Source organism: Scophthalmus maximus, chromosome 9 (assembly GCF_022379125.1).
Source record: "Scophthalmus maximus strain ysfricsl-2021 chromosome 9, ASM2237912v1, whole genome shotgun sequence".
Taxonomy (NCBI): domain Eukaryota; kingdom Metazoa; phylum Chordata; class Actinopteri; order Pleuronectiformes; family Scophthalmidae; genus Scophthalmus; species Scophthalmus maximus.
The window spans coordinates 6,733,500-6,760,522 of NC_061523.1; the positions used below are offsets into that span (position 1 = coordinate 6,733,500).

At 40.3% G+C, this 27,023-nt stretch overlaps 1 protein-coding gene across 3 annotated transcripts in view; it reads left to right on the forward strand.

Annotated features, from left to right (window-relative positions):
• pigg (phosphatidylinositol glycan anchor biosynthesis class G) overlaps positions 1 to 27,023 on the forward strand; it is a 57,760-nt gene that overhangs the window by 5,035 nt on the left and 25,702 nt on the right. For all 3 annotated transcript variants that reach the window (XM_035649987.2, XM_035649986.2, XM_047334457.1), the window contains 7 exons: positions 1,558 to 1,767; positions 2,927 to 3,115; positions 7,464 to 7,602; positions 12,413 to 12,625; positions 18,510 to 18,727; positions 18,959 to 19,243; positions 26,404 to 26,807. In XM_035649987.2, the coding sequence (XP_035505880.1) occupies positions 1,558 to 1,767; positions 2,927 to 3,115; positions 7,464 to 7,602; positions 12,413 to 12,625; positions 18,510 to 18,727; positions 18,959 to 19,243; positions 26,404 to 26,807 (1,658 nt within the window). The remainder of the gene's footprint in view (positions 1 to 1,557; positions 1,768 to 2,926; positions 3,116 to 7,463; positions 7,603 to 12,412; positions 12,626 to 18,509; positions 18,728 to 18,958; positions 19,244 to 26,403; positions 26,808 to 27,023) is intronic.

Below are 27,023 nucleotides of genomic sequence, written 5' to 3' on the forward strand. Positions count from 1 at the left end.
CAAATGCAGACACATGCGGGCCAGTGATTAGGTCGATGTGTCACCGATTTGTTTGGGCAGAAACGCCTGGAGGAATTTTTTAAGAATTAGCCTTTTTTTTTTAAAAACTGTAAACATTTTCACCAAAATAATCTCAAAATGATTATTGCAATCAAATTATTCCAACACGTCACCGACCCGTGTTTGCTGTTTCATTTCAAATGTATAATTTCTGCTAATAGAGCTGGAGCCACTCTCAGACCGAAGAGGCGAGACAGAGGAGACTGCGTTTGAAGTGGAACCCATCCGTCTCTTCCTGAAACAAGCATCTGCACTGGCAGGAGCAAAACAATCGTAGGGGAGGAAGTGGAAAATAATGGAGCTCAGACGCACAGATCAGAAGATGGGGCTCAAAGTTTCAGCATGAGTTTTCCGACTGGAGATTTTCATTTGTGTCCGACGGTGAATCGAGTCACCAAACTGTAAGGCAGCTGACGTTACCTGGCTGTGGAATATGTTTATAAGTTTGTCTTTTTAAATAGAAGACATAAAGACACAAGATCATTTTGTTCTTGTACATCATGACTCACATTGATAAAAACAGCATGGTCCTGGGGATACTGAAAATCTGATAGAAAAATAAAAGGAGGTTTATGTCTTGTCAGTTCTTAAAGCCTTTCCACCCTTCACTGTGGGGGTGTGACATCCTGGGTTTATTGCTATTTGTCTCTTGTGTCTGTGAAGTGGACACCGAGTTGCTACACAACAGCTAAAGTGGAGCTCACACAACCACGCACAGACTGCTACAAAGTGTTTGCAACCAAACCCCCCCCCACACTAATATATAAAACCTGATAAGATGAACAAAATGCCCCAGTGTGAACTGACAAACAGGTTTACATAAGGACAAATACATCAGCGATCAACTGGATAAAATGCCCTTTTACGAAAAGGGATTGAAAAGATGACTTTTGATTTTGCCGGCCCGGCTCCCTCGGCAGGTCCCCCTGACACCTGGGCCCCTCACACAATAAAGGCTGGTCAACTCTGATTTGAGCTCAGCCTTCCGAGCGTCCTGGACGATCTCGGGCTTCGCTCCGGGCAGCTCATTCTGCCAGCATCTGCAATCTCACGTCTCCTCCAGTGCACGAAGACGAGGCCTTTGTACTCCCCCCACCTGCGACGCACCACACTCTCTCCCGACTTCCAAACTGGGCTGTTTTCCTTGTCAGTCAAATGGAGGCCAGCGTTGTAGATTCCATGATGAAATCAGTAGAAATTATGCCTCATAAATATCATCTATCCACCTGATCGGATCCAGCTTTCTGTTTCAATTCAGGGCTGCACGATCGGTTCGGGGATGTGGGAATAAGCCAGGTGTTGGATGTTAGATCAACGTAGTCACCGATCAGATAAAATGGATATTAATTAATTTGATTTATTTTGTTTTGAAGATTATCAATATATATTTGAATCTTAATTAGCTGGATTAATATGATGAAACCGTGAGGTTGTATAACACCTTCGGAAGACAGTTTGTTGTTCAAAGGACAATGACAAAACCATATCTCTCCCCAGGCTCTCACCACTGGCACCATCCCAGGCTTCATTGATGTGGTAATGAACCTAAATTCTCCCGCGCTGCTGGAAGACAACCTCATCTGGCAGGCCAAAACGGCGGGGAAGAGGATGGTTTTCTACGGAGATGACACCTGGGTCCGCCTCTTCCCCAAACACTTCATGGAGTACGACGGCACAACCTCATTCTTTGTGTCCGACTACACCGAGGTGCGTACGAGTCAGCCGTGGTTTTAGCTGTGTGATGGATACGGGCCATGTGTTTTTGTGCTAATAACAATGATAGCTGCATGCGTGTTAATCGAATAATTGATTAGTAATCGACTACTGAACTATTTTGATAATCGATTAATTGGTTCAAGTAGTTTTTATGGAAAAGAAGTCAAACTTCTCTGATTTCAGCTTCCTAAATGTTTTTTTTTCTGGTTTCTTTGCACTTCTATGACAGTAAACGTGATATCTTTGGTGTGTGGACAAAACAAAACATCATCTTGGGGTTTTGGGAAACACAATCCACATTGTTCACCATTTTATTTTATTCCATTTTATAATGAAAATTATCGTTAGTTGCAGCCCTAAAATCAATTAAGGGTTGAAGCGTCTGATGGCTATAAAGCCGACTAGTTTATATAAAGATGAAGTTTGAACTGAACATGTTGAGGTGTGTTATTTTGAAGAATGAGTTGATTCGCGTCAGCCTCGTGTGGTTCATACTGTGACTAAGTTTGCTTAACACGGAATGATTCAGAAATTATATTATGTATATAAAACTCCCATATGTGTGCTGATTAATCAAGAAACAAAATGAATTTCATGACAAGTTCTTCAAGTTTTCATAGATTGCTGCTGCTGTAGATTAAATCATATTAAACCATATTAAACCCTACCACAACTCAATAAATACAACAACAACTTCAACTTTAATTAATTGGTTGATAATATAGTCCATGTAATATGCTTTACATGTGTGTCTGGAAATGACTCAGTCACTGCTGTGAAAGCAGCTGATCAACCAGGGAGGCAATGAACTGAGAGCAGACTGCTAATCAATTAGCTCTGCATGCTGTAGCTACAAATGCCCCATGGGACTGTCTGTCTGCTCTTGTTTACACTGGCCTATTGCTGGTGCTGATTTTTAAGCCCCTTTACCTGAAATGTTGGACGGAGGAACTGTATATCTGCCAGAAAATATTTGCTCGGTTATAATCAGACAATCATGAGACTACTCTATCACAGCTCTGTGCAAAGCTCCTTTCGGCTCAATTTTTAATTTGCTCTCTTGGACGATCCTGAGTAATATCGACCTCAACGGGATTATCCGTTGAAATCCTGGGTTTCGGTAAAAAATTCATCTCGTTTTTCCATCCAGGTTGACAACAATGTGACCCGTCATTTGGACAGCACCCTCAAGAGAGACGACTGGGACATTTTGATCCTTCACTACCTGGGCCTGGACCACATTGGTCACATCAGTGGACCCCACAGCTCACTCATCCAGCCCAAACTGCTGGAGATGGACGACGTCCTGAAGAAGATTCACGGCGCTCTCATCTCCAAGGTAATGTCATCTTCAATTTACACGTGATGTCACTTAAAAAAAATAACGTCACCTGAATGTTCTGTTGTTTCCGTTTTTATTTACCTAGAGTTTTTATCAGTCAACTCCTAGCTGCTCTGTAGTGAGCGTTTGCTGTTTTTCTTGCTCCTATGATTAATAAACTGTATATCTTTCCGGAGCAGTGGTCAGACAAAAACTGACTTTTGAGGAAGTCATCCTTTCAGAAATTGTGATGTGTTTTTAAACTATTTTTGACACTGTTAGATGCAGAACTGAAGCGACTTAATAAGGCCTCAATGTGTCAAATGTAGGTGTAATATTCAGCATGTTTTGAAGCCAAAGTATGCTTAATCCAGTTGACAATCCACTCAACCTGCTATATCTGACATTGACTGACATTAATCCCACAAAATACAACTTGGCTGATGTTTTAAGAAGGAGCTCTACCGATTTTTCAGAGTTGTGCTCAATGAGACAAGATCGAAAGAAGCGAAATACATTAATTTCACATTACACACGTAGGCAGTTCTTGTTTCCCATGAAACCTAGTTGTGTAAGTCATGAGGTAATGACGGACTCCTGAAAACTGCTATATAAAGACTATATAGAAAGGTAATTACAGAACGGAAATACATTGATTTGCTGTCTCTCAAAAAAAATTTAAAATTCAACCGAATCAGGGATTTAATGTCATTAAAAATTCTGAGATTACACATTCAGTTATTTGCTCTGATTTGAATACTGGCTTGGCTTCTAATTTTCAAATCAATTGAATTAGACTTATTTGCTCTCTGCATCTCGGCTGCTTTTTCGATTTAATTCTCGCTTGTCAACATTTGTCTCTCTCACTTTTCTAATCCCACCTTTAATTTTCATAATTTGTACCGTCATCATTTTAAAGGGTTTTGAGGGTTGTGTAAAAGCAGTCGGTGTCATCAACCAGATGAGGGAATGTGCAAATATTAAGTAATGATCGATGATTTAATGTGATACTGTCAGAACAATTGTAACCTTATCCATTTTTGGATGGTCATTTAATTACATGGGTAATTTGTGTTATTTCCAGCAGTTATTATGTTATCTCCCGCAGCTGCCACGGGGATGTAATAAACCGTTAGGCGTTGCTCTTATCAAATGTTGTCTGTGATCAGGGTGCAGGTCTTGTGGCCGTGTTTTTCTCTGTATGGTCTGACAGCTGTGCATGCATTTTGTCTCTGCGCCGTGTGTAGAGTTAATGGACGTCGTCTCGCTGTCATCCTGCTGTGTGGCTTGTATTTAGATTGTCAATTACAATGTCCAAACAAGTGTACAACCCGCCCTCCTCTTCCTCGACCTTTTGCATCGCCGAAATGGCAGAGGGAACAGAAGCTAATTGCACATATCCTCGAAAAGTTTTCCTCAAGATACAGTGGTCGGTATTTCTGGAAATGTTGATGCAACATTTCACCACTTCCCCCAAAGTTGTTCATTCTGTCTGGTCACATTCTGTCTCTCCAGCCCTGTGGCGACATCTGTATATGTTGGCTAAAGGCCGCCTGATATGCGCTCCCAGTGAGTTCTTTGAATGAGATGTGTTTGAAAGTCTCACTTCAGTCACATTAGTGAAAACTGTGGCTGTTCTACAACAGCCGTGTGACCTAAATATAGACACAGCCCAGTGGGGTCCCGCAGGATACCTCAGAGGCTTCTGCAAAAAACAACTACATTTTCTCACATCAGCACGTGGTCCTAGCATGTTTGGGGGGGGGGTGCACCTCATCATTTCAGGGTGTTTGACTGCACATGTAAGGTGAGCGCTGTCTGCTGCTGCATCCTCAAGTACAAAAAAAAAAAAATGATGGTCCCTTCCTCAGAGGAGAAAAACGGGGTAGCATTCAAATGGCAGCCCTCAAAGTTCTATCTGTAATGTGATGTGAGTAGCATATTTCAGCAGCTCATATTAGGGGCAGAGAAATGCTCCGTCGGCCCACTCTCCATTAAAACATGATTGGAAAGCAGAAATCCCAGGGTTATAAAGACCTTTGTCAGACCTTTGTGTTAATGGAGAGGACATGGCCTCAATATTCCCCTTGGATATTACAAATTCGAAGGTCAGGCCATTGCTCTCGGTGTTTGAAGTGCAAAACATCTTAAACCCGACCTGCAGAGTGAGTGTGTAATCTGAGCGTGGTATTTCGTACGGGGGATGAATGAAATGGAGATCCACTGTTGCAAATGTTAAGACTCTTGTATCCCTGTTCCATTTTTTTCCTACATCAATCTTTCTTTTAATATTCTGCTCTGTCTGATGACCCGAATTTTGTCCTTTTTCGTGTACAATTCACCGCAGTGGTTCTTTAGTTGGAGCTAACCCCATCAGATGACTTGTCGGATGTACCTATCAAACATGTTTCAAACATGTTCTGATGAATGGATTATCATGCATTTCATTTTTCTCTATAATTGAATTATGTGTTTAGGAGGTTTGCTTAGGTTAAAGTATGTATTCAATCTTCTAGCACTTGGCAAAAGCAGGGTGTTTGTTATTTACTTTTGGCTGTTTACTTCAGCTGTTCCATAACTTCTAGCTAACTGTTTTAACTGACAGTTATGCTCATATTCAGATTCATACTTTTAATTTGTGTTACGACTTGAAAAGGTCTACATGCTCTAATGTTGGAAAAGGCATCAGTGTTCTCATACTGTCCATTCCTGCAGCTCCTCTTTTCACCCTCTGTCTAAAATGCCTGGATTTCTTTTAGCCCCGCCTCCTGATAAACCCAAGTCTGCTCTGATTGGCCAGCTGGCCCAGTCTGTTGTGATTGATCAACCACTTTCAAAATGTGTAGGAAATGTCCCGCTCCTTCACCAGAGAACTGGAGATTCTCAGATTGCAGGCGGGGTTACCTCAAAACAGGCCAACTGACACTATCAGAGTGGGAGAAAAATCTGAACCAGTGGTTCAGAGCCAGGCTGTAGGGTTAAGCCAGCTCACAAAAAAATTACAGCGTGATCTTTTTTCACAGTTTGTGGGCTGGCAGGCTCCAGAGATACACACATTTACGTACACAAACACTGAAAAAGTGACTTTTGCATGATTAACACCTAACTTAGACTATATCTAACTATTGAAATAGTTAGATATAGTCATTACATAGCTAATTATTTTTAACTTCTTATCCACTACTTTGAGCACTTGATCACAAGCTACCATCGGATTCAGCTTGGTGGCACCTTGTGTATTGGTTTATGAAGTATGAAAAAAGTCTCCCAAATGAGGCCCGCTTGGTGCTTTCATCCTGAAGAAACAGGAGTTCACTCTGACTTCTCCTAAGCAAATAAAAAAGGCTCGCTCAGCGTGGGGCTCAGTAGTGTTTGGAGTCGTTCTCGAGGTGTTTTCAGTCCCTTGTGTCCAGTGCCGTTTATAACATACATTCAAGTGGTAGAATCTAGGACAGGGTTGTTGTCTTTTGTTTCATCTGTGCGTCACGCATATAATGGGTCAGCTGAGCACAATGGCACAGTTTGGCTCCGACCTGCAGTGTTTGCTCAAAGCATTCATCGCGTTTTTATCTTGTGCTCTGACCAGATCAAAAGAGAATGCAAATATGTACGGCTCCGGCTACGAACTAAACAGTTGTGCTGACATTGGCCTTTGCCGTGCGTCTGTTTGAATAAAAGTCATCCTCAGTGAAACGAACATTTCATCAGAGTTTTCAACTTTCAAGCACAAAATCTGAATTTGTCTCAGTTGCTCAGAGTTCATTGCTTTTTCTGTCTTTCAGGTTGTCTACTAATCTCTGCTTGATGGGATACCCACTTTCAATCTTTAATTATAAATATATTCTCTGGTCTTTTTTATACAACTCTGAAGCTGAGGAATCTTTTCAGAGTTTTGAATTTTGTTCTGATAACATCTGTAGTTGTGCTTTTAAATCAGCCCCCGCTGCCATGACTCACCAGGCATCCCTGTCAGATTCATAGTCAATGGAAGGTTCTCATGAGTCTTGATGAAAGGGAATCACTTAGAGAAGATACAAGCTCGATCAAAGTCTCAACAAACCAGGCATCCTCTGTTTGTTTGCTGTTAGTACTGTATTTTTTTTGTTGTTGAATTAATCCGGAGATGGATTGAAACTGTGCCAGGAAGCGTTTGTCATTACTTCCCTTTCAAAAGTAATAATTTAATACCTTCCATTTTGCTGCTGATAAATGCCATGATTTTATGCTATTGCTCTGTTCCTCTAAACTGGATGTTTTTTGTTTTTTTTTGGTTGCAGACAGAAGTATTGGTGCCAACATCTTAAAGTGTGTCCTCTCATAGCAGCACATCCAGTAGGAGGACATTAACCACTGTTTGTTCTCTCAGGAGGCAGAGGGATCTCTGCCCTACCTGCTGGTGCTGTGTGGGGACCACGGCATGTCGGAGACCGGCAGCCACGGAGGCTCCTCGGAGCCAGAAGTCAACACGCCCCTGGTGCTCATAAGTCCGGCCTTCAAAAGAAAGGGTAAGCGGTCTGGCGTTGCTAAAAGCAGCAGAAAAGAAAAGATCAGTCTTTGAATCAAAGAGATTTTGTTCGGCTGCGGTCTCAACCTACATCTTTTACACATGACATTACAGCTGCAACCTGTCAACATACTGACCTATAAAAGTCTATAAAAGCCTTCTGACCATTTACCAAATAAAAATACCATTCTGTGGTTTATTCCCCGACAAATACATGAACCAGAAAAATTGGTTTTGTTTTCTGACAAATAATTATGAATCAAGTTTTTCTAAACTTTTTAATGGAATTTGTAAGTAAATTATGCTCATATTGTACATAACTTTGCATTAATTTAACTGTGAGGAGCAGTGTCACCTCGAAAGACACCAAATAGAAGCTCTGGAGCACAACTTTATTTTGCAGCGATGAATGCGGTTGGGGGGGAAAGTGTTATCGTGATAATTGCTTCCTTCTCAGCTACGTCTTTTTCAGAGGCCTCATCTTGCATAGATAAGTTATTTATAGATCATTCATGCTAATTAATCATTTGCAGTTGAATTGAGTTGTTGCTACAGAATTCAGGCAATTTTGCTGGCACCCTGCACCTCCTGTGGTGCCAACAGCTTTAGTGACTTGTCTACCACTAGATTTTTTTCCCCCATCAAGTTCTACTGAAGGTGTTGGAAGTAAATACCAACTTCTGTGTTCACGTCAGACGAAATACATCAGCCACAGTGTTAAAACCTCGGACAGGTGAAGTGAAAAACATTATCTAGTGACAATGACATCTGTCTGCGGGTGGGATACATTCAGAAGCAGATGAACAGTCGGTCCTTGAAGTTGATGTGTTGGAAGCAGGAAAAAAATGGGGAAGCCAAATTGTGATGGCTAGACGACTGCGTCAGAGCAGTGGGGGTGTGCATTTTACTTGCAGAAGAGAAGGCTGCAGGATGGACTGTGGGAAGAAGACAAATTGGCGGAGGCAGTGTGACCCTCTGTGCAAAGTTCTGATTGGAAACCTTGGCTCCTGTTATTAATGTAAATGTTATCTTGACATATTACAAGTACACCACTTCATGGCAACAAAATTCCCTGATGGCCGTGGCCTCTTTTCAGCAGGATAATTTTCCTTGCAACACAAATTTGTTCAGGAATCGTTTTAGGAATATGACAGTGTTTAAGGTGTTGACTTGGCCTCCAAGATCTCAGTCGGACCTGTGGGCTCTTTTTGAACAAGGTTCGTGGGACAACAACTGCCTCGGCCAATCAACGTTAGTGATGACATCACAGAGAGCAACCCTAACCCTATACAAAATGTTGGTCTAAAGACAGCAGCCACTTTGCAAAATCAGGATGTCCCATTCATGGGATGTGCTGAAAAACAAGTGCAATCCACAGAGGTTCAGTACAAGAGTCGACCCGCGTTACTTCAAGGAACTGATGCGAACATCTCGGTGCCTGGTACCACAGGACAACTTCAGAGCTCTTGTGGAGTCCATACCTCAAAGGGTCAGAGCCATTTTTGCGGCACAACAAGGATCTGTATTATAAATACTAGGCAGATGGTTTTAATCTTGTGTCTGGTTAGTCTATATCCAGAGGTGCTTGGGTTAATTCCTTAAGTTGTTGATGAGGTGCTTTTCTGTGTTTTATTAACATAGAAATTAAAAGAAGCCCTAATATTGTTTCTTTAATAAGTAAAGTTTGTTTGGTTAGAATGCCAACATGATATATATTCCTTGAACACTTGGGTTTTCACTATTTTTCTATAACATCAAATATTCATGAAAAAAAGGCACACAAAATAAAAATAAAAATCTAGTTGAGTAAGGTTTTAAGAAATCTGAGACGCCGACATGTTTCAGCTATGGAGTCCTTCTTCAGGGCAAGTTGAGATGGTTGCCTTTGGGCAGTTTTTGTCGGTGTTTTCAAGTAATCACATGACCAGTGTGGAGAGGAAAATAGTCATATCATTAAAGTAAATTCTCATCATGAACTAATGGAGGAAGCTGCCCACATACACATATCTAGGCAAAGCAACAATACAGCAAACAGACAAATTAACATATATATAGAAAAAATACATGTTGATATGATAATTCATTACAAAGAGGAGTCTATATAACATGTTTGACAAATGTTAGATATTTAATTGTTACAATGACTAAATAGCCAAGTTATATTAAAGCCTTTTTTAAATGTATTACCCTCTCGAGTGCCCCAGATTTGTCAAACCTCACTCAACAAGTTGGATCCTCAAACTGTAGAGCACCGGAGGGACACCTCTTCACAGCCTCGGAGCACTCTTAGCAATTTGTTTTTCAATTAAAACAACATCTTAAAGTATTACTCTTATTTACAAGAGCTTTACATTTAAAAACACAGTGTAATCCGGACTGTGTGGGCAAGGTTTTCGACAGATGCCGTCAAAAGCAACCTGCCTCTGATTCTGATTGAAATGTTGCAGAAATTCTGATTGGTGCTCAGCAGTATGTGACATTACTGAGCCCCGCCCACCGCAGACCAGCGAGAAGAGCATAGGAAATGTCGTATGTGAAAAATAAGCAAACCTTTTATAACCAGCAGAAAAATAGTTTGCTTGCGTAAGATCCAGTCACACAAAATAAGAAACTAATAAGGATATACGTTTAAAGCGGCCCATGTAAACACTTTTATTCAAGTACAGCGAAACATACTGTATAACCATACAATAAGTTTATTCTTACACCACGTGTTTCTTGTAAAGAAGATACATTCTGATTGGTTGAAGTCGTTTTCAAACCTTAATGCCATAAAGTACCGAATTTCTATTTATACCACCTTAGATGTACATACTGTATGTTGACATGGGAATGTGATCTATTTAATTGATGGTTGGTGCTATCAGCGGCCTCATCGGTAGGACTGGTTATTTTTTAAATGGGAAGAATGTCTGCCTAGAATCGGAGTTCATTATCCACTCAGTACCTGGGCTTTACTGTTTACTCTGACTCTCTCAGTGCAGATTGGTGGAACATTTAGTCAGCATTGCTGGGCAGATCATCAGAGGCAATGGCACTTTAACCAGGCAGTGTAGACACGAGAAGTTGCTGTTAACCTCTGTCACTATCCCCGTGTTTTCATAAATTACAGTCAAAACCAAGGAAAAAAAAACATTTACAGAGAATGGATAAGGTGATAAATTCACAGCCTCGAGAACAACGGCAACAGTGGTGCAACCACATCCGTAACTGATGCAACCATGTTTTGATACATTGATAGAAAAAATTTCTGCCCACTGATGCGAGGGGGATATTAATGAACTGCACTACAGCACCCACGTACACATTTCTGTCTTCATAACAAATGTTCAAGTAGCTGCTAACCTTGTTATTGTCAAAGTGTTCGTTAGTTAAGATGTCAAGAATTTAGAAATGGCTGTAATGTTGTGGAGACAATATTAGCGAGCTAGATGCTCTAATGCATGTGGCATTGTGTTCAGCTGCAGTTTTCTCATCAATGATTCAGCATTCAGTGCATGTAACCTTTTCACTGAGTGATGATGCATCTGTTCTGCCAGAATGTGAGTGGCATTGTTGTGTAACCCTCCCGTTGGTCTTACCCAAATAACACAGTGCACACAGAGAGGAGAGGGTTGGTTCAATATAACATGCTCAGCAGATTACTTTTTCTTGACTTCTTTTTTAGGGAACAAATTACAATATTATGAAATAATAATGTGTGTTTGATAAAACTGTTATAATTTCCCCAAGGGTCTGCGAAAACTCCACTCATTAGTATAATTGCTGCAACTAAAACCATAACTTAAACATTTGAGACAGTCATTGCACACATTTAAACAAGCCTGATAAACTTGGTAGATTTATGGCATTATCCTAAATAGCTGTGAGATTAACACAGCAAAGTCCTTGTCTGGTTTAAAATCTGTGTCCTTTTTTTTATTTTAAAAGGATCACTCCCCAGCCTATTTCATTGTGTCCAATTTCTAAATTTGTCACAGCGTTTACTCTGTAGCCGTTTCATTTTCCCACACGTGAGCCTTGTTGTTAATATTTGGGTATATCATCATATATACAGCAGTATAGTTCATTATCGCAACCTGAAAACTCCCCTCAAACACAGACGATGCAGACAATTTGCTCTCAATCTGTATGTATTCTTGGAAGCATCCGACAGGAAGTAGTGTCAACAGAGGACAAACAAAGTCACAATTCACATGATAATTTCCATTTCATTTGTTCTTTTTTTGTGTGTTTGGAGGGTTTTACATGTTGTGACCATCCTTCCCATGGTTATATATACAGGCATTAATGCAAATTAAGTATGAGGCTTTTGTGTTCAGATTCTATGATATAATTGATATAGATAGATATTGCCCTGATCAACAAACTAGATGTCACGTATGCACTCTGCCTTAATTGATAAAATAAGAGTCATTTATAGAGGAAGGCTGACGTTCCTCCACTCCTCCACTCCCCCACCATCCCCCACCCCCTTTTCTTTGACCGAAGTATGACTGTCCTGAGGGAAAAATTAAAGCAGTGGCAACGAGATGCTGCAGCTGCTGTGGTTAGAGTGGTGTCCAACTAGAATATATTCTACATATGCACTGATATGCACAAATCTTCGAAACAGATGAAGAACCTGATAGCTGGTATTGTCAGTGACCCCTGTTTTGATGTGTTGTTGTCAGAATAAAGATACCTCCAAGAAAAGAAAACTGAAATGCAACTAAATGCACTTAATCCATGTGTGATTAAAAATTCATCATGTACCGCAGGCACAGTAGCTTATACTGATTTCTCTGTGTGTTGTTGCCCTCTCATGTCAGTGGGAATGGAGAAGCCCGGAGTGGTCGAGCAGGTCGACCTGACCCCAACCCTGGCCCTGGGACTGGGCCTGCCCATATCTCAAAACAGCGTGGGGCGCGTCATCCCAGGTGTCCTGGAAGAAACCTCACTCCGAGACCAGCTGCGCTTTCTGCATCTCAATGGTCACCAGCTCAGCTGCCTGCTTAAAGACAGCATGCCCAACTATGAGAAAGGTAGGTAACAAATTCACTACGTCCAGCCTCTGTAGTTGTTAAAAGCCCAGACAATGAAGACCTTTTCTGACAGGGAGTCTCATCATTATGCTGTCTTGTTTCCAGAGTGGTAATAGTATTAATCTCTGTGGAAGGTCAAATAATAATAAACACATCAAATAAATTTCCATTACTTCTGTACATCTCAGCCTTCTCCAAAACTAATTTAGTTAATGGGGCCCTCATATTGTAACACACAAAAAATATCACAGTTTCCAGCACATGCAGTATCCTAATCCTCACAATTTTCCCTGACAATTTTTGCAACTCATACTTAATTTTCTGGTTTATCTATGGCTGTGAGTTCTTCAGAAAAATCCACATGAGCTCAGTCACATGCTACTCATGTTCATCTTAACCACGCTCAAAGCCTTTTTTTTTTTCAATTAACGTTGGTTCACATCACTGTCTGTAATGTGAAAGGGCTCACGTGACAGATCCACAGAAAATAATCACCAGACTCTTCAGCTCCTTTCAGCTCTACAGAGTGTTTTAGCCCTTTGCAGCTCATTGTTTTAGTTTCCCATCACACAGACTTGCTGTTTTGGGTCCCTGTCTGTTATCTCTTTTCCAGATGTAGCAATTTCCTGGGACACCCTCTAAAAAAACTTTGCCGCACCATACGGAGAAACAAAGTTAGTTAACTGGTGGACACTGGAGGATTCAGCAGCTTAACAAATCGGAATTGTCGGAGACCAAAACAGAGCCACCAAAGTAGAGTTGATATTGGTCATATTTTAAATTACAGACAAACACGACTCCAAATTAATTATAATGTTGCTCCGCATTCACTGAATGAGTAAACAGTTTGCTGAGCCTTGTTGCTCTAATGACTCATTAAAGGAACAGTAAGCGAGTGAGTAGTGTTCTGATTGGATGTTACTATTTTAGAGTTTAAAACATTTTTTAATTCAGCGAATATTTCCCCGCTGCTGCCAGCTGTCGGTTCTGTTTTCGCCGAAAAGTAATCAGTTTTTTCAGCTCATCCTCGGCTCTGAAAATTGAAAAACCAAAAATGGTGCAGGCAACACAACAAATGTGTTCGCAGTTTGTAAACATCACTCCCCGACACCCCAAGAGCCGTGCTACTGACACACGCTAGGACTCAGGGGTTTTGGCTTCGTGCTTAACGTGTCGGTCTCCCGTACCAGAGATTGCGGGTTCGAGCCCCGACCAGTGCAGTCAAAAAATAAACAACAAACAATCTTTCTCCAAAATCGCTTACTGCCCCTTTATGGTGGTAAAATGTCAATGCTGTGCTGCCCCTAGCTATGCCAAGAATCAAAACATACATAGATTGTCATTTCAGATTACATGGTGATAAATCATTGTGAGAAAATGCCCCAGCACCTGTTTTGAGTACATCAGCAAGGACATAAGAAATTACTGTTATTTAAAAAGCATCACACATATCCAAACTACAGAATGGAAGAGAGAAACTAAGACATTCATTTGTTTACGGCGCCCTGTTGCTCTAACATTGTCAATTAACAGAGACTAAATTTGTATATACAGTACATCAACAGGGGGTTGACAGTTTGACAGTGGCTTACCATTTCAAGTGGAATATGAGCTGCTGTAGCATAGCATCAGCCTCTTTGATCCCAAGGCATAATATTTAGGTGTCTGTATATTCTGACAGATGTCTATAACAGGTTGTAAAATCTGAATACTGAACACATGAGGTATTCACATAAAATATGCATAACTAAGACGAAGAGGATAACTACCTTATTGACATTATGGTTTTATTTTGTATTTCAGACAGTTTTGTGCATGTAAAAATACAGATAGCAAAGACTTAAGTTGACTCAGAAATGGTTTGCTCTAAATAAAAGTCCATCTCCTCATTATTCAATGCATGTTGTCGCCTGCATCAAAACAAGGGTAGGATCATCCTATAAATTCAAAAAAATTCATCAACCCAAACGTCATCAACACTGCAGTCTTATTTCAAAAACAAGGAATTTTTCAATTTCAGCATGACTCAGATGAAAATAAATCAATTTAAACAGATGGTTATATTTGGGTAATGATTTCTGATGTTAGTTAACAGATTTTATATTTTCGTCTTGCAGTCATATAATCCTCCAGATGTTTCAGCTACAGTAATTTGAAGTGTCTGGTTGGTACAGATGAATCACACACATGCACTGACAAGAGGGGAATAAAAAGCCGCCATAAACACTGACCTGTTCTCGGCACACTAGCTCCTGACATGTCAGGATGTAAGTGATGTACGGATTTCTTCAAGTCATGAATAAATAACCTTACATCTGTGAAAACTCCACCAGGGAGATTCAAAAAGTCTGTGATTTGTTCTGGAACATTAATGCTGCCCACTCTTTGTGCAATTGAATGCGTATATCCTCACAGAGTCTTTCTCCCTACTTATATCTGGGGGGTCACACTGTTTGTCGAAGTTATCCATATCACAGCCTCTCCCCCCTCTTATTTTCTTCCCTCTCTGTCCGTCTGTCTGTTGCTGTCCTTCACTCTCACAAACATCTGATGCAACAGTGGCAGCAATTACCATTGCTAATGTTTGATCGGTCGGAAGTAATCTATCTTAAATGAGACAGAGGGATGGAAGCAGAGAGAAAGCTCTTTGATAAGTGTCTTGTTTGTAAAATAATTCGACATGTGGCATTTAATTTAAGATTTAAGATTTCCTTTTTTTTTACTTTGAAAGGTTACTTTTTTTATTGTCGTACCATGAACATGGAATGGTTTTGAAAGCAAGGACAAGTCTGATGACTGGAAAATAACAGGCACCGGAGGAATGGTCATTATCTTGGATCACTAAAAAGTATTATTAACTTAATTACATTGAAAGTTATCCATCCATCCATTTTCTTCCACTAATCTGAGATCAGGTTGCGGAGGCAGCCGGCTAAGCAGGGTGTTCCAGACATCCCTCTCCCCGGCCAAGCTTTCCCTAGGCGCCCCAGGCCAGAAGGGATATGTAGTCCCTTTAGCGAGTTCTGGGTCTACCCTTAGGTCTCCTCCTAGTTGGACATGTCCGCTAAACCTCCAAAGTAAAGCGCCCAGATGGCATCCTTATTAGATCTACTAACCCCTGTCAGATGTCCTCACCTTAGCCTTAAGGCCGCCAGACACCCTACGGAGAAAGGAAATTCCGGCCGCTTGTATTTACGATCTCGTTCTTTCAGTCACTAGCCAGAGCTCATGACCATAGGTGAGCTTTACCGATCAATCTACGCCTTCCGACTCCCCCAATCCACCTGTCCAGCTTCCGCTCCCTTTTTCTTCTGACTCATGAACAAAACCCCTGAAGATGCCAACAGATCCACATCATCCGCAAAAAGCAGGGATGCAATTCTGAGGTTCCCGGACTGGACACTCTCCGCACAACGGCTGCACCTTGAAATCCTGTCCTTGAATATCACTAACAGGGACCCCCGCAGTAACCCAGCTAGACTCTGAAATTAGCTCTCCTGGGGATGCTAAGGAGAGTAATATCCCGATTATTTGAGCACACCCTCCAGTCCCCCCTTTTTTGAAAATGGGAACCACCACCCCAGTCTGCCACTCCGCAGGTACTGTCCCCAACCTCCACGAGACATTATCCTTTTTCTCTGATATGTGATGATGTGTTTTGTTTTAGAATCATCTTTTGAGCCACACACATTTGTATTTGTCATATAACATATACTGATACAATATTGATACTCTCTTGTGTGTATTATGTAGAGGACAAATGTACAGAGTGCCGACTCAATTTTGTTTAAACAGCTAAAAATGTATTTGTCAGAACTTCATTAGAAACAAACTACTTCCTTTCCAGAAAAAAAACAACCTTACAGCTCTGGCAGCACATTTTCCTCTCTATTTTGGTCCCTGGTTTCCATAGTGATGGGATGAAATGGAAATTATTTCAGCAGACCTACATTTGGATGTGTTGATTTTTTATTTGATTTTATTTAAATCGGTCCACTGGGTAATCATGAAGCTCTTATGTGGTAGAAGATAATAGTTGTCACTGCTGGTAAATTTGCCTGGGGCGGTATTTTAAGTAGCATGCGTGTTGGACACCTGTTGGGGTCATATTTTACTGGGTGTGAAACAGGATTCTTAAAAGAAATCAGCCTTCTGCCTGAAAAGAAATCATGCTGATTTCAGGATCCAAGTATGTTTCATCAAGGAGACAAACAGTATGACTATAAAAATATTTTGCAAAAGATCTATAATGCCCAGCCACTCTCAGCTTCTGTAGGACATTCTGATTCTGACATTTTTGTGCAGTCTCTGTTAACTTTTTATAATCATTTATCTTTGAAGGTTAACTCTGGTGATAAAAGGTTTTATCAACCCGGCTCTTCATCCATATCTCTCTTCCACGTTCTTTGCCTGTCTCTCTTGTTCCAATCTTCATATTGTGTTGGGGTTTTTTTGTGCTTCTAACCCCAGGCATCTTGGAGGGCCATTAACCAGTACCCGTACTCTCAGACAGATGAAACATAGCCAGGGCCATCGATATTGCATGATTCATGCCTGTGGCTTAAGATTCTAATATTTCTACCACCCTCTCTGTCTGGCAAAGCCACAGTCACTATTCATCACCTATATGCCTATGCTGCTGAGATAGGTGTTATGCTGCAAAATGTTGTTTTTAGGTGTGTGTGTGTGTGTGTGTGTGTGTGTGTGTGTGTGTGTGTGTGTGTGTGTGTGTGTGTGTGTGTGTGTGTGTGTGTGTGTGTGTGTGTGTGTGTGTGTGTGTGTGTGTGTGTGTGTGTGTGTGTGTGTGTGTGTGTGTGTGTGTGTGTGTGTGTGTTTTTTGCTGAAGTATATCACAAATCAAACCTCCACATTGCTTTGTCCTTGAACAGGCTCTTAAAGCACTGAAGTAAAATGGAAAAAAGGCATAATCTCATCTGCTTCTTTACACGTGTGAATGAGCCATAGCTTGTCAAATTATACATTGCTTCCTTCATGACTCAAGGGTTTGTACCACAAGCAAAATTATCTTTTCTATTGAAAGAAAAAGACACAGGACACGGAAAAAGAAAAATTGTGAAATGTCATAAATTGTCCGTGTAAAGCATCCAACATACACCAGCATGATTGATGAAGACGTGAATAATATTACTGAATTCTAATTCACATGGAAACAAATAGTGGGAATACAACCTGTATTCTCTTAATGGTGAAATACAGCAGGGAAGACAGTAGCCTGGAGCCTTTTTCTTATGTGTGACAAAGCACTCTTCACTTGTTTCAAGGTTTTGTTTCTATTTAAATAAGCTAATAGTAAAAAAAAAAAGAAGGGGGGGGGGGGGGGGGTGTCCAGCCCCAGCCCCAGCCAGTCATGCCTCAGCATCCAAAAATTGTAAATATGTCACAATACATTAACAGATTATTGTTGTTGTACACAAGGAAATAATGCTAGTAACTTTCGGGAACAGTGTTCTCCTATAATACTGAAAATATTGCATTTAATTTAAAGGCAGCCTGTTGGCAGGAGCTAAAGTTATACAATCGTGAAGCTCAGATTGTTTGCTTTCATAAATAATTGTCATTGTCCTGATGCATCAGATCAACTGGTGATGAATAAACAGAGAAAAATGAAGGTGACGCTGCACAAGAAAACTCATAGAGGTTATTAATTAGATGCTGCAAACGTCCTCCTCATTTTGACAAATATATATGAATGCAATATCTGCAGCAAGAAGGTTGCGTAACATCACCGCCAAGAATTTGAGTAATTGACATTGTACCTTAATGTCAAGTAATCCCTGATTAATGTCCACTCTGCAGACGCACTATTTAACACTCCAATTCGCTGATACCTGCCCCCTCCTCTCCCAACTTCTGTTGAATCCAGACGCCGGCTTCGAGCAGTTCCGTGTGGCAGAAAAGGCTCATGGGAGCTGGATGAAGCTCTACCTGGAGGGAAACACCTCTGAGGTGCTGAGCAACATGGGCAAAAAGGTCCTGAAGCAGTATCTTGATGCACTGGCTGCCATGAGCTCAGCTCTCAGCCAACAGCTGGGCAAGTACGACATGTACTCCATGATCGCAGGCATGGTCTTTGTGTTTCAGGTGAGGACAGAAGAAATCAATTCATCCTAAAAACTTTTAGGATTGATAAATGAATGCGTCACAGGAGTGTAGAGAAAGAAAATCGAATCTATAATAGATCTGTACTAAAATTAAACTTTGTTCACATACTGCTCACACCATGCTACGTTTGTTTTCATTTTGTCAGTCAGACAAAAGCTTGATCAAAGTTTTTAACCAGCTTCGTTCTTCCCCTCTCTCCTGGCTTTTAAGCTCCTGTTGGTCTTAGTGCTGGCGATGCCTGAAGCCCTCAGTGGTGCCGCAGAAGTGGACCTCCCCGTCCTCTCAGCCCTGCTCTCCCTGCCCTTCTACCTCCTGTGCCTGCTGCTCGCCTCAGTTCACGTCTTGGTGTGCACATCTGCCGAGAGCTCCTGCTACTTCTGCAGCCTCTCCTGGGGTCTCGTGTTTGCCGCCGTTGCCTTCTCCTCTGCAATGTTTTGTATTCTGATCTCCATGGCAACACGCCGACTCCCCCTGGGGCCAAAGATTCACGGAAAGGTGAGTTTGTGCACCTAAAAATACCACCCAGACACAGGCAGAGATTGTAACAGATACGTACGTATACACGTCCTTAACATGTACAGTCCGCTGCATGTGAGGTCTGAAAAGTTCAGATGCTCTGTACTTGCTTTATAACAAAGAAGATTAATGGTACAAGTGAGGAAAAATATCTATATTTGAGGGGCTGCAGCTATTGATTATTTTCATTATTGATCAATCTGTCGATTATTTTCTCGATTAATCGATACGTTGTTTGGTTCATAAAATGTTGAAAATTGTCAATCGTGTTTCCCAAAACTCCAAGATGATGTTTTGTTTTGTCCACACACCAAAGATATTCAGTTTACTGTCAAAGAGGAGCAAAAAACCCAGAAAATATTCACATTTAAGAAGCTGAAATCAGAGAATCTCGTCTAGTTTTTTTTCCCCCATAAAAACTACTTGAACCGATTAATTGATTATCAAAATAGTTGGCGATTAATTTAGAAGTCGATCACTAATCGATTGATCGATTAACTGTTGCAGCTCTTCTATATTTGGTGAATCCAACTGTCTATGGATGGAGAACCAACTCATGGCTTTTTAGTCGATTTGAGACTTTAGGCACTAATGAAACTGGCTGTACGCACACCTCGTCATGATTTTTACTGGAAGATGGCAAAGAGCCTATTTGAATAAGAATCAGTAACGCAAAGGAAACTGGTGTGGTAATATGTTAATATGTTAAAATAAAATAAAATTATCAAATGGTAAATATATCCCAAGATTTATGTTTTATCAATGCAGTAACTGTGAGAGTCATATTGAGGGAACTGAGACAGTGTTGTTCAAACTCCTGAGCTTTCCCACTGAAGCCAGTGGAACATTAAAATGTGAGCTGCCGCAGTCTGTTGTACTGCAGGTTTAACTCTACGTCCCAGAGGTCAGAGGCTCCCACTGTTTTCCAAATCCACTAAAAAACAGCTCACATTTCTTAAAAAAAACACACCACTGCACTGATGAGCATAATCCATCATTTTAAATGGCATATGTTTTTTGTTACTCCTTGACACGATTTTGTCAGCCCGCAATTATTGCACTCACACCGAACAATGTCCCAGTCAACCAGAACTGAATCTGTGCAGATCGCTGTGTGTCTGCAGCTTCGTGGTGTCTTCCACTCTGCATTACACAGTTTCACTCAACCTTTTAATCGCCCAGCGAAGGTCACAACTGTGGTGCAATGGAAAAAGTGGAACTAGGCCAAATAAACTTAGACTCTCAGATGGATATAAAGGCATTTTTAGGAAAAATTTAGATGTGTCCAGTTGAATATTAGGTTTTTTTATGTGTATATATATATATAAACAGTGGGATCTCTGACAATAAGACCAACTCGAAAATGGACAGTTGTATCATTTGACCTAAGTAATACGACTAAAACGATACTACTTAATTTGCAGTGGTTTGTTTATTTTTTTATTAATTTAATGGGATTGAAAGATTTTACGGATAATTATTTCAACTCGATAGATATGTTACCACTATTACACTATCACTTCTACAAAGGTAGCTCATGTATTGATGAATGCAAATGTAAAACAGATGATCAGCATATTTATACGAGTTGTTTTCCTGCCAACTTTAGAAAAGAGACCAAATCATCTGTGCTAAAACTGCCAGTGCACTGCTCAAATAAAATCACCAGTCCTTAAACAACATTAAACACGTCAAGGAGAACAGTCACTAAACCACTATGTCACCATTAAACCTACAAAGTTACTGCACAAAGAGCTCTATTGAAATTGACCTAAACAAATAAAAGTTGTATACAGTATATATATTACTCTGTTATATACAATAAGAGCAGTCAATCAGATGTAGCAGGACAAGTTATTCAGAATGTGGAAGCTTTCAGTCTTTGGTGTTTGTTTAAATTGGCCTAAAAGATGAGTCCTCTTTACTGCTGCATCTCTTTGCTCGCAGTAATTTATCTGTAAAAGGTTACAACTCATTTCCCTCCTGGGAACTTTGAGAAAGTGATGACACGGCCCCCAAAAAAGTCAGGAAATCCAGGGATCATTAACTTGGGCATAGAAATAGTCTTCCAAATCTACACGCTGGAGGATGTGGATGAAATGTACAGTGCTGGGCATCTTTATTGAAAGAATTTTGGTGTTTTGTCCTTGAGTTCCAATGCCACACAAACGTCACTGTCCGTGTGCACATACTGTATGTTCCTCCTCACCCAGCTGCCCATTATTAGGAAATTACCAGACTTTAGCTGCAAAGTTAACAGAAGGACAGAAGATTGTGTCAAAAGACAATAATAGTAAATTAATGCATCAAACTCGTATGTATAATAAAGTCAAAGTATTTAGAACAAATTGGCCATAACTAACGATTGATTTCATCTTTGTGTAACATTCTTTACTGCTCACGTGCAGGCCGCAACACCGAAAACGCTCTGAGTAGAATATAAGTGTGTCAGTATTATACCGTACGGGAGGGAGCAGGTAACAAGTCTAGCTCACTTTAAGTCATGTCGGGAGTTTTATCTTTTTGAGAATGGAGACTGCCTCGAAGCAAATCTCATCCCAATGTCCGTGGCCTGTTGGCAACACAAAACATAATGCTGCACATTCAAATGTAAAACATTCAAAATCTTTAAGGCCTCTGTACCAAATGTGAGACTTTGGTCAGGCATAATGATAAATAAAGTGCTTGATTGATTATTAGTGCTGATACCAGATTGTGATGTTGCACTATTGCACATGTTTATATTAAATGACTTATGTACAACAAACAAGTCATAGTATAACTTATTTTTCATATGAAATAAACCTCCTGGAGAATCACACTGCTGGTTCCTGATTGGCAGACTAGCTCATGATAGTATATATTCATGTTTAATAAGCTGTAATCTGTCCTCAATTATAAAAACATGTTACTTGAATTCATTTAGGTCTGAATCCTGTTGCAGATGTTTTTTAACAGAAATATTTTTACTGGTCTAAGCATGAAAATATAATCAACAGGCGCCTTTCTGCCTCCTTAATGCGGTAGATGTTGGAATAATTTTTAGAATCTTATTGATTATTTTGAAAGCAATGCATTTTTTTTTTCGTACAGAAGTGCTGCCTGGTATCATGATGTGGTTTATATCTTGTTCCAGAAATAGTGATCCTGCCTGAGGAAATAAAATCCGCGTCATGACCGACAGGATCATTTTCATGCGGACATTAAGCAATGGAGCTGTTTCGTTGTCACACTATATATTTGATATATACAACAAAAATAACGAATTTGCAAGAAAATGCTCAAAACTGATTTTTCTTACAGGATCACATCATATGTGCTTTAGCCAATTTGGCATCCTTTTGAACATTTTTTAAAACCACCGCTCAATTTACTTCAAAGTGCTCTGAAAATACAGCTTGACTCACCACTGAGGAGAAAAAAGAAAGAAAATATTGTGCGACAAAGTTTTTAAATGAAAGAAGGAAGTGTACAAAATGATCAAAAGTCATTCAGAGTGTTGTTAGATTCTTTAATCACCTCGATCACTTTGGATCCAAGTGCAGAGCCGTGCCTGGTTTGGCTTGATAAATGACCGCCTTATGGGTGGCATCCAAATCTTTTATTAAAAGTATCCTGATTAGTTTCTCTGAAGGCAGAGTGAGGTCCAGAAACTGAAATATTAAGCACGTTTAACAAACCTACCACAAAAATGTGATTAGAATCCCAGCTGAATGAATTTTAAAGACCTGGAGTGAGTACACGCCCTTTAAAAAAATGTTTTCTATGACCACGGGGGAATAGTGGGGGAATATTTGAAAAGAGAAATTGGAGAAAATTAAATGACAAGAGTAAAATATCTGCAATAATTTAAAAAAAACTAATATCTCTGTAACAAATGTATCCATTGATGTCATGACATTTGTAAGGAACTCTGAGCACAATACTAGCTGTTTTTTTTTGAGTGAAAATAAATACTCTATATTTGAAATGAGAAAGTCTTAATATTCGAGGTCTCAGTGCAAGAGGCTGTTCAACAACTGCAAGAGGGAAAGCCGGGTTCAGTTGGCTGCCAGTAGAATAATCATAAATCATATACACATATCATACCCAACACTGGTTGAAGTATTTCCTCAGGCATCACAACTGATTTGACCCGTCTATACAACTTTTGCAGAGAATAACAGAAATATGCTGTCAACTGGCATTAATGCAGATTGTGGTTTTAGGGAAAAAATATTTTGTGAATATAGAGGGGGAAAAAAATGTGATTCTGTCCACAGTGCTTTGTCATAATGCAGAAAAGGTTTCCAACAGAGCGGTAGAACAACGTCCTTTATCCATCTTGAGTTCAGGTTATGATTAATAGATGTTCTACTGTATTTGTTGCCCTGGGGCTGATTGGAGAGGATTTAACCTTTTATACTTTTCAGATAGATTGAAGATTCATATACAGGCTTGTCCTTTATTGTTCCAATTTTAAAGCATTCTTTTGATCATTAAAATGATGGTTCAATATTTGTGGAAAATATGCATATTCATTTTCTGGCTTAGTCAGATGACAAATTGATATCTTCCGTATCTGTTTATTAAATATAAGGCCACATTCAGCAGCTGAGTGCTTAAAAGTCCACCTACCAGCACCTTTCGCTCACTAGTCAAACATTAAATCATATTTGATTCATCCAGGCAAAAACTGAAGAATAAAAAATGACCGTCTGCCATTTTGTCAGTGGTTATGTCCAGGACAGTTTTTCAGCAGGGGTCAACAGTGATGTTTTGATGTTGATTCTCTGACAAATGCAGAATGAGTGTTACATTATGTTCATATTTGTTCATTAGGTTTAACCTCAGAATGTTTTGGAAGTTGTAGTTGCCTGAGAGCTTTTATATGTAGACAGTTACAATAGCTGCTCGGGATAAATGTGTGGATTAACGTCTTGATGTCCTGTTTTGATAGGAGTCCTCTTAGCCTAGCAAAGTTATTTTAGATAGTAAAAAGCTGAGAGCATCTGCATTTCCCGGCCCGACCCACAGCTCAGTGTTTCACAGATAAAGACTTTTAAAATCAGATGTGACACTTAAATAAGCATGGCAATTAATGAAGTTGTTCTAAAAACTCTTCCTTAGAAGCACAGTGCATAAATCTAACATAAGTGGGCCAAGTATTCCACCGTTGATATACTCCACTGGTCCTGCTGATATTTGGAAGTCAAATTGCCAGTGGAGTTGGAATCATTCCTGTCTTACAAGCTGGACCCGAACCAGTTTGGAACTTTTACGACACCCAACTTTCAAACCTGTCAACCAATTGGGAGCCATCAACTGTCAGTAGCAGCAGTGATAGCTAATAGGAAAAGAATCAAATATTTTTTCCCTGAGCATTGTTGATTCCATTGTCAGATACAAGAAGTGAGTGTGAGATGTGACCTGGATTCTGCTCTCCAGGCATTTACTTTGGATTTGCCCTCAAATGTGATAAGTGCTAACTTCAGTCATATATTTGTGATGTATTTTAAGGCAGGTTCCAGTGAAAATGTATGTATTAGTTGTGAGACAACAGAGTGGCATCAATTCTGTATAAATGCTAATGCTTCCCAAATGAATTCAGGGATATTTTCAGTTCGTACCTATGATGTATTCCATCCATTTTGAAACAGTACAGTGAACGCAATGAGGTTGCAAAAGACTCACTCAAGGCGGGAGAACGTGAGAATTTTTTGCTTTTGAGATTTGACAACCACTGGAGGAGAGAAAGACCGGAGCTGGGAGCAATGGAGCTGGAAAAACACATTACTGCTCCCTTTGGGCCATGACATGAAGTTGTCGGCGTACGGGACATCAGCCCTCTTGTCAGCAGTGCAAGAATGAATGAACAGCCTCTGCTTAACCAAATACCTCGTTCATCCCTAATAAGCACAGCTGGTTGAATGTTTTAGAACACCTCAGTTTTCTCAGCTGCTATTTAAATTGACATCATTCAACGTCTCAGTATTTCTTAAATTGAACACAGAACAAATAAACAATTAGAGACGTTAATAAGAAGGGATCTCTTTGTTTGACTAATCCAACAACGGAACTCACTTGTGACGTTCTTTATACACTGCAAAATCAAATATTCTTCAAAAAGTTCGTCCTGACACTGTTGCAGAAGTTCAACGGAAGGTGTTGCTTCGCTTTCGCCCTTGTGTCCAGTTCTCACAAGCAGCAGTGAATATTTAATGTTGTATAGAGCAACAAAATCCTGTTGTTTTTTTTAAAGGGAAAAACAAATATGAAACAGTTCAGCGTCTCTTTGTCTTCGAGGTAAACGCACACTAAGGTGTATTTCTGTATGTGGTTGCTGTTTGTTGGGCTCAAATTTTTGCTGCTGAAATAAGTGCATGAAAGGACAAACCCCAATCTTAAACTTTTGGTGGAAGCATCGGAATGTGACAGAGCACACTTTAAGAATAACAGCGTGGTCAGTGTCTGTAGTACAATAACATGGCGTCTACACATCAGTAGCACGTGAAAGAGTAATCTCATGTTTCACCTGAAAATCCAAACATCATGAGCAGCAGTCTGTACAGTGTCTCTTTTTGAGAAACATCATATCTTTTATATCTTCTTCTATATTCCCATCTGAGTGTAAAATGATCTGCGCGACATTAGAGAGCAGGTAGAAGTGGGCACTGGATGAGTTTATTTCAGTGTTGGAAGTAGATTGGTATGAATCACCCAAGCAGTAGTTTGGTCCAACTAATTATCCCACTGAGTTGAACAATAAAGTTATAACTGCCAGTGATGGACAAAACAGCACAGGCTTATGTGGTTGTAGTTGTTGCAATTCTTACACCAGTTGTACATAGTATTAAAGTTAAAATCTTAAGGTAAATACATGCGTGAAATATATATAGATACCCCTATGATTTGGACTTTGGTGAGGATCTACTTATTATGAATGGTATCATGTCTTTCTTAACTTAAGACCTACCTTTTTGCAAAATCTCATGGAAATCCCAGCTGAGTAATAGATGAACAGATACAAAAGCAAACATGCGACCTCTTCTACAGAAGTAAACACGTAAATGTTGTTTGCACACTACTGTAACCATACAGAACAGCCTTTGGACATTTTAAAGCTTATGTTTTTAATGCACTTTTGCCCTTCTCCATAGTCTCCACTGAGGAGCGGTGGCAGTGAGTGGTCACTGTCAGAGCTGGACGTGCTGCTGCTGGCTGGCACCATCGGACACACTCTCAGCCTGGCGGCCAGCAGCTTCGTCGAGGAAGAGCACCAAACCTGGTACTTTCTGCTCAGCACCCTCTGCCTCGCCGTCTTCCAGGACGTCTGCCGCAAATACTTCAGGGAGCAGAGGGGCTCGGGAGACGAGGAAGAGCACGTGCTCCCTTCCAAAGACTGCCGTCCCTCCGCTCACCCCAAGGCAGAGGTTTGCTCGGAGAAGTGGCTAGCATTGGCCACGCCGCCCTTCACTCTGGCCTGCTGCCGGCTGCTGCGCTCACTCAACCAGACGGGGGTGCAATGGGCTCACCTTCCCGATGTTGGACACTGGCTTAACAGGTTGGCTTTACCAATATTCTTGAAGTGTTGCACACGTTTCAATTGGAGAAACATACAACTCGAAATTTTTAAACTCCATAAAGGCCAATATTGGATTAATCATTTCATTCGAAATCCAAATAAATGTATATATTTTATTGGATAATTAAAACTCATTCTTATGAAATCGTCTGTCATCACCTGTTTTCATATAGCAGATGTGTCATAGATTCATTC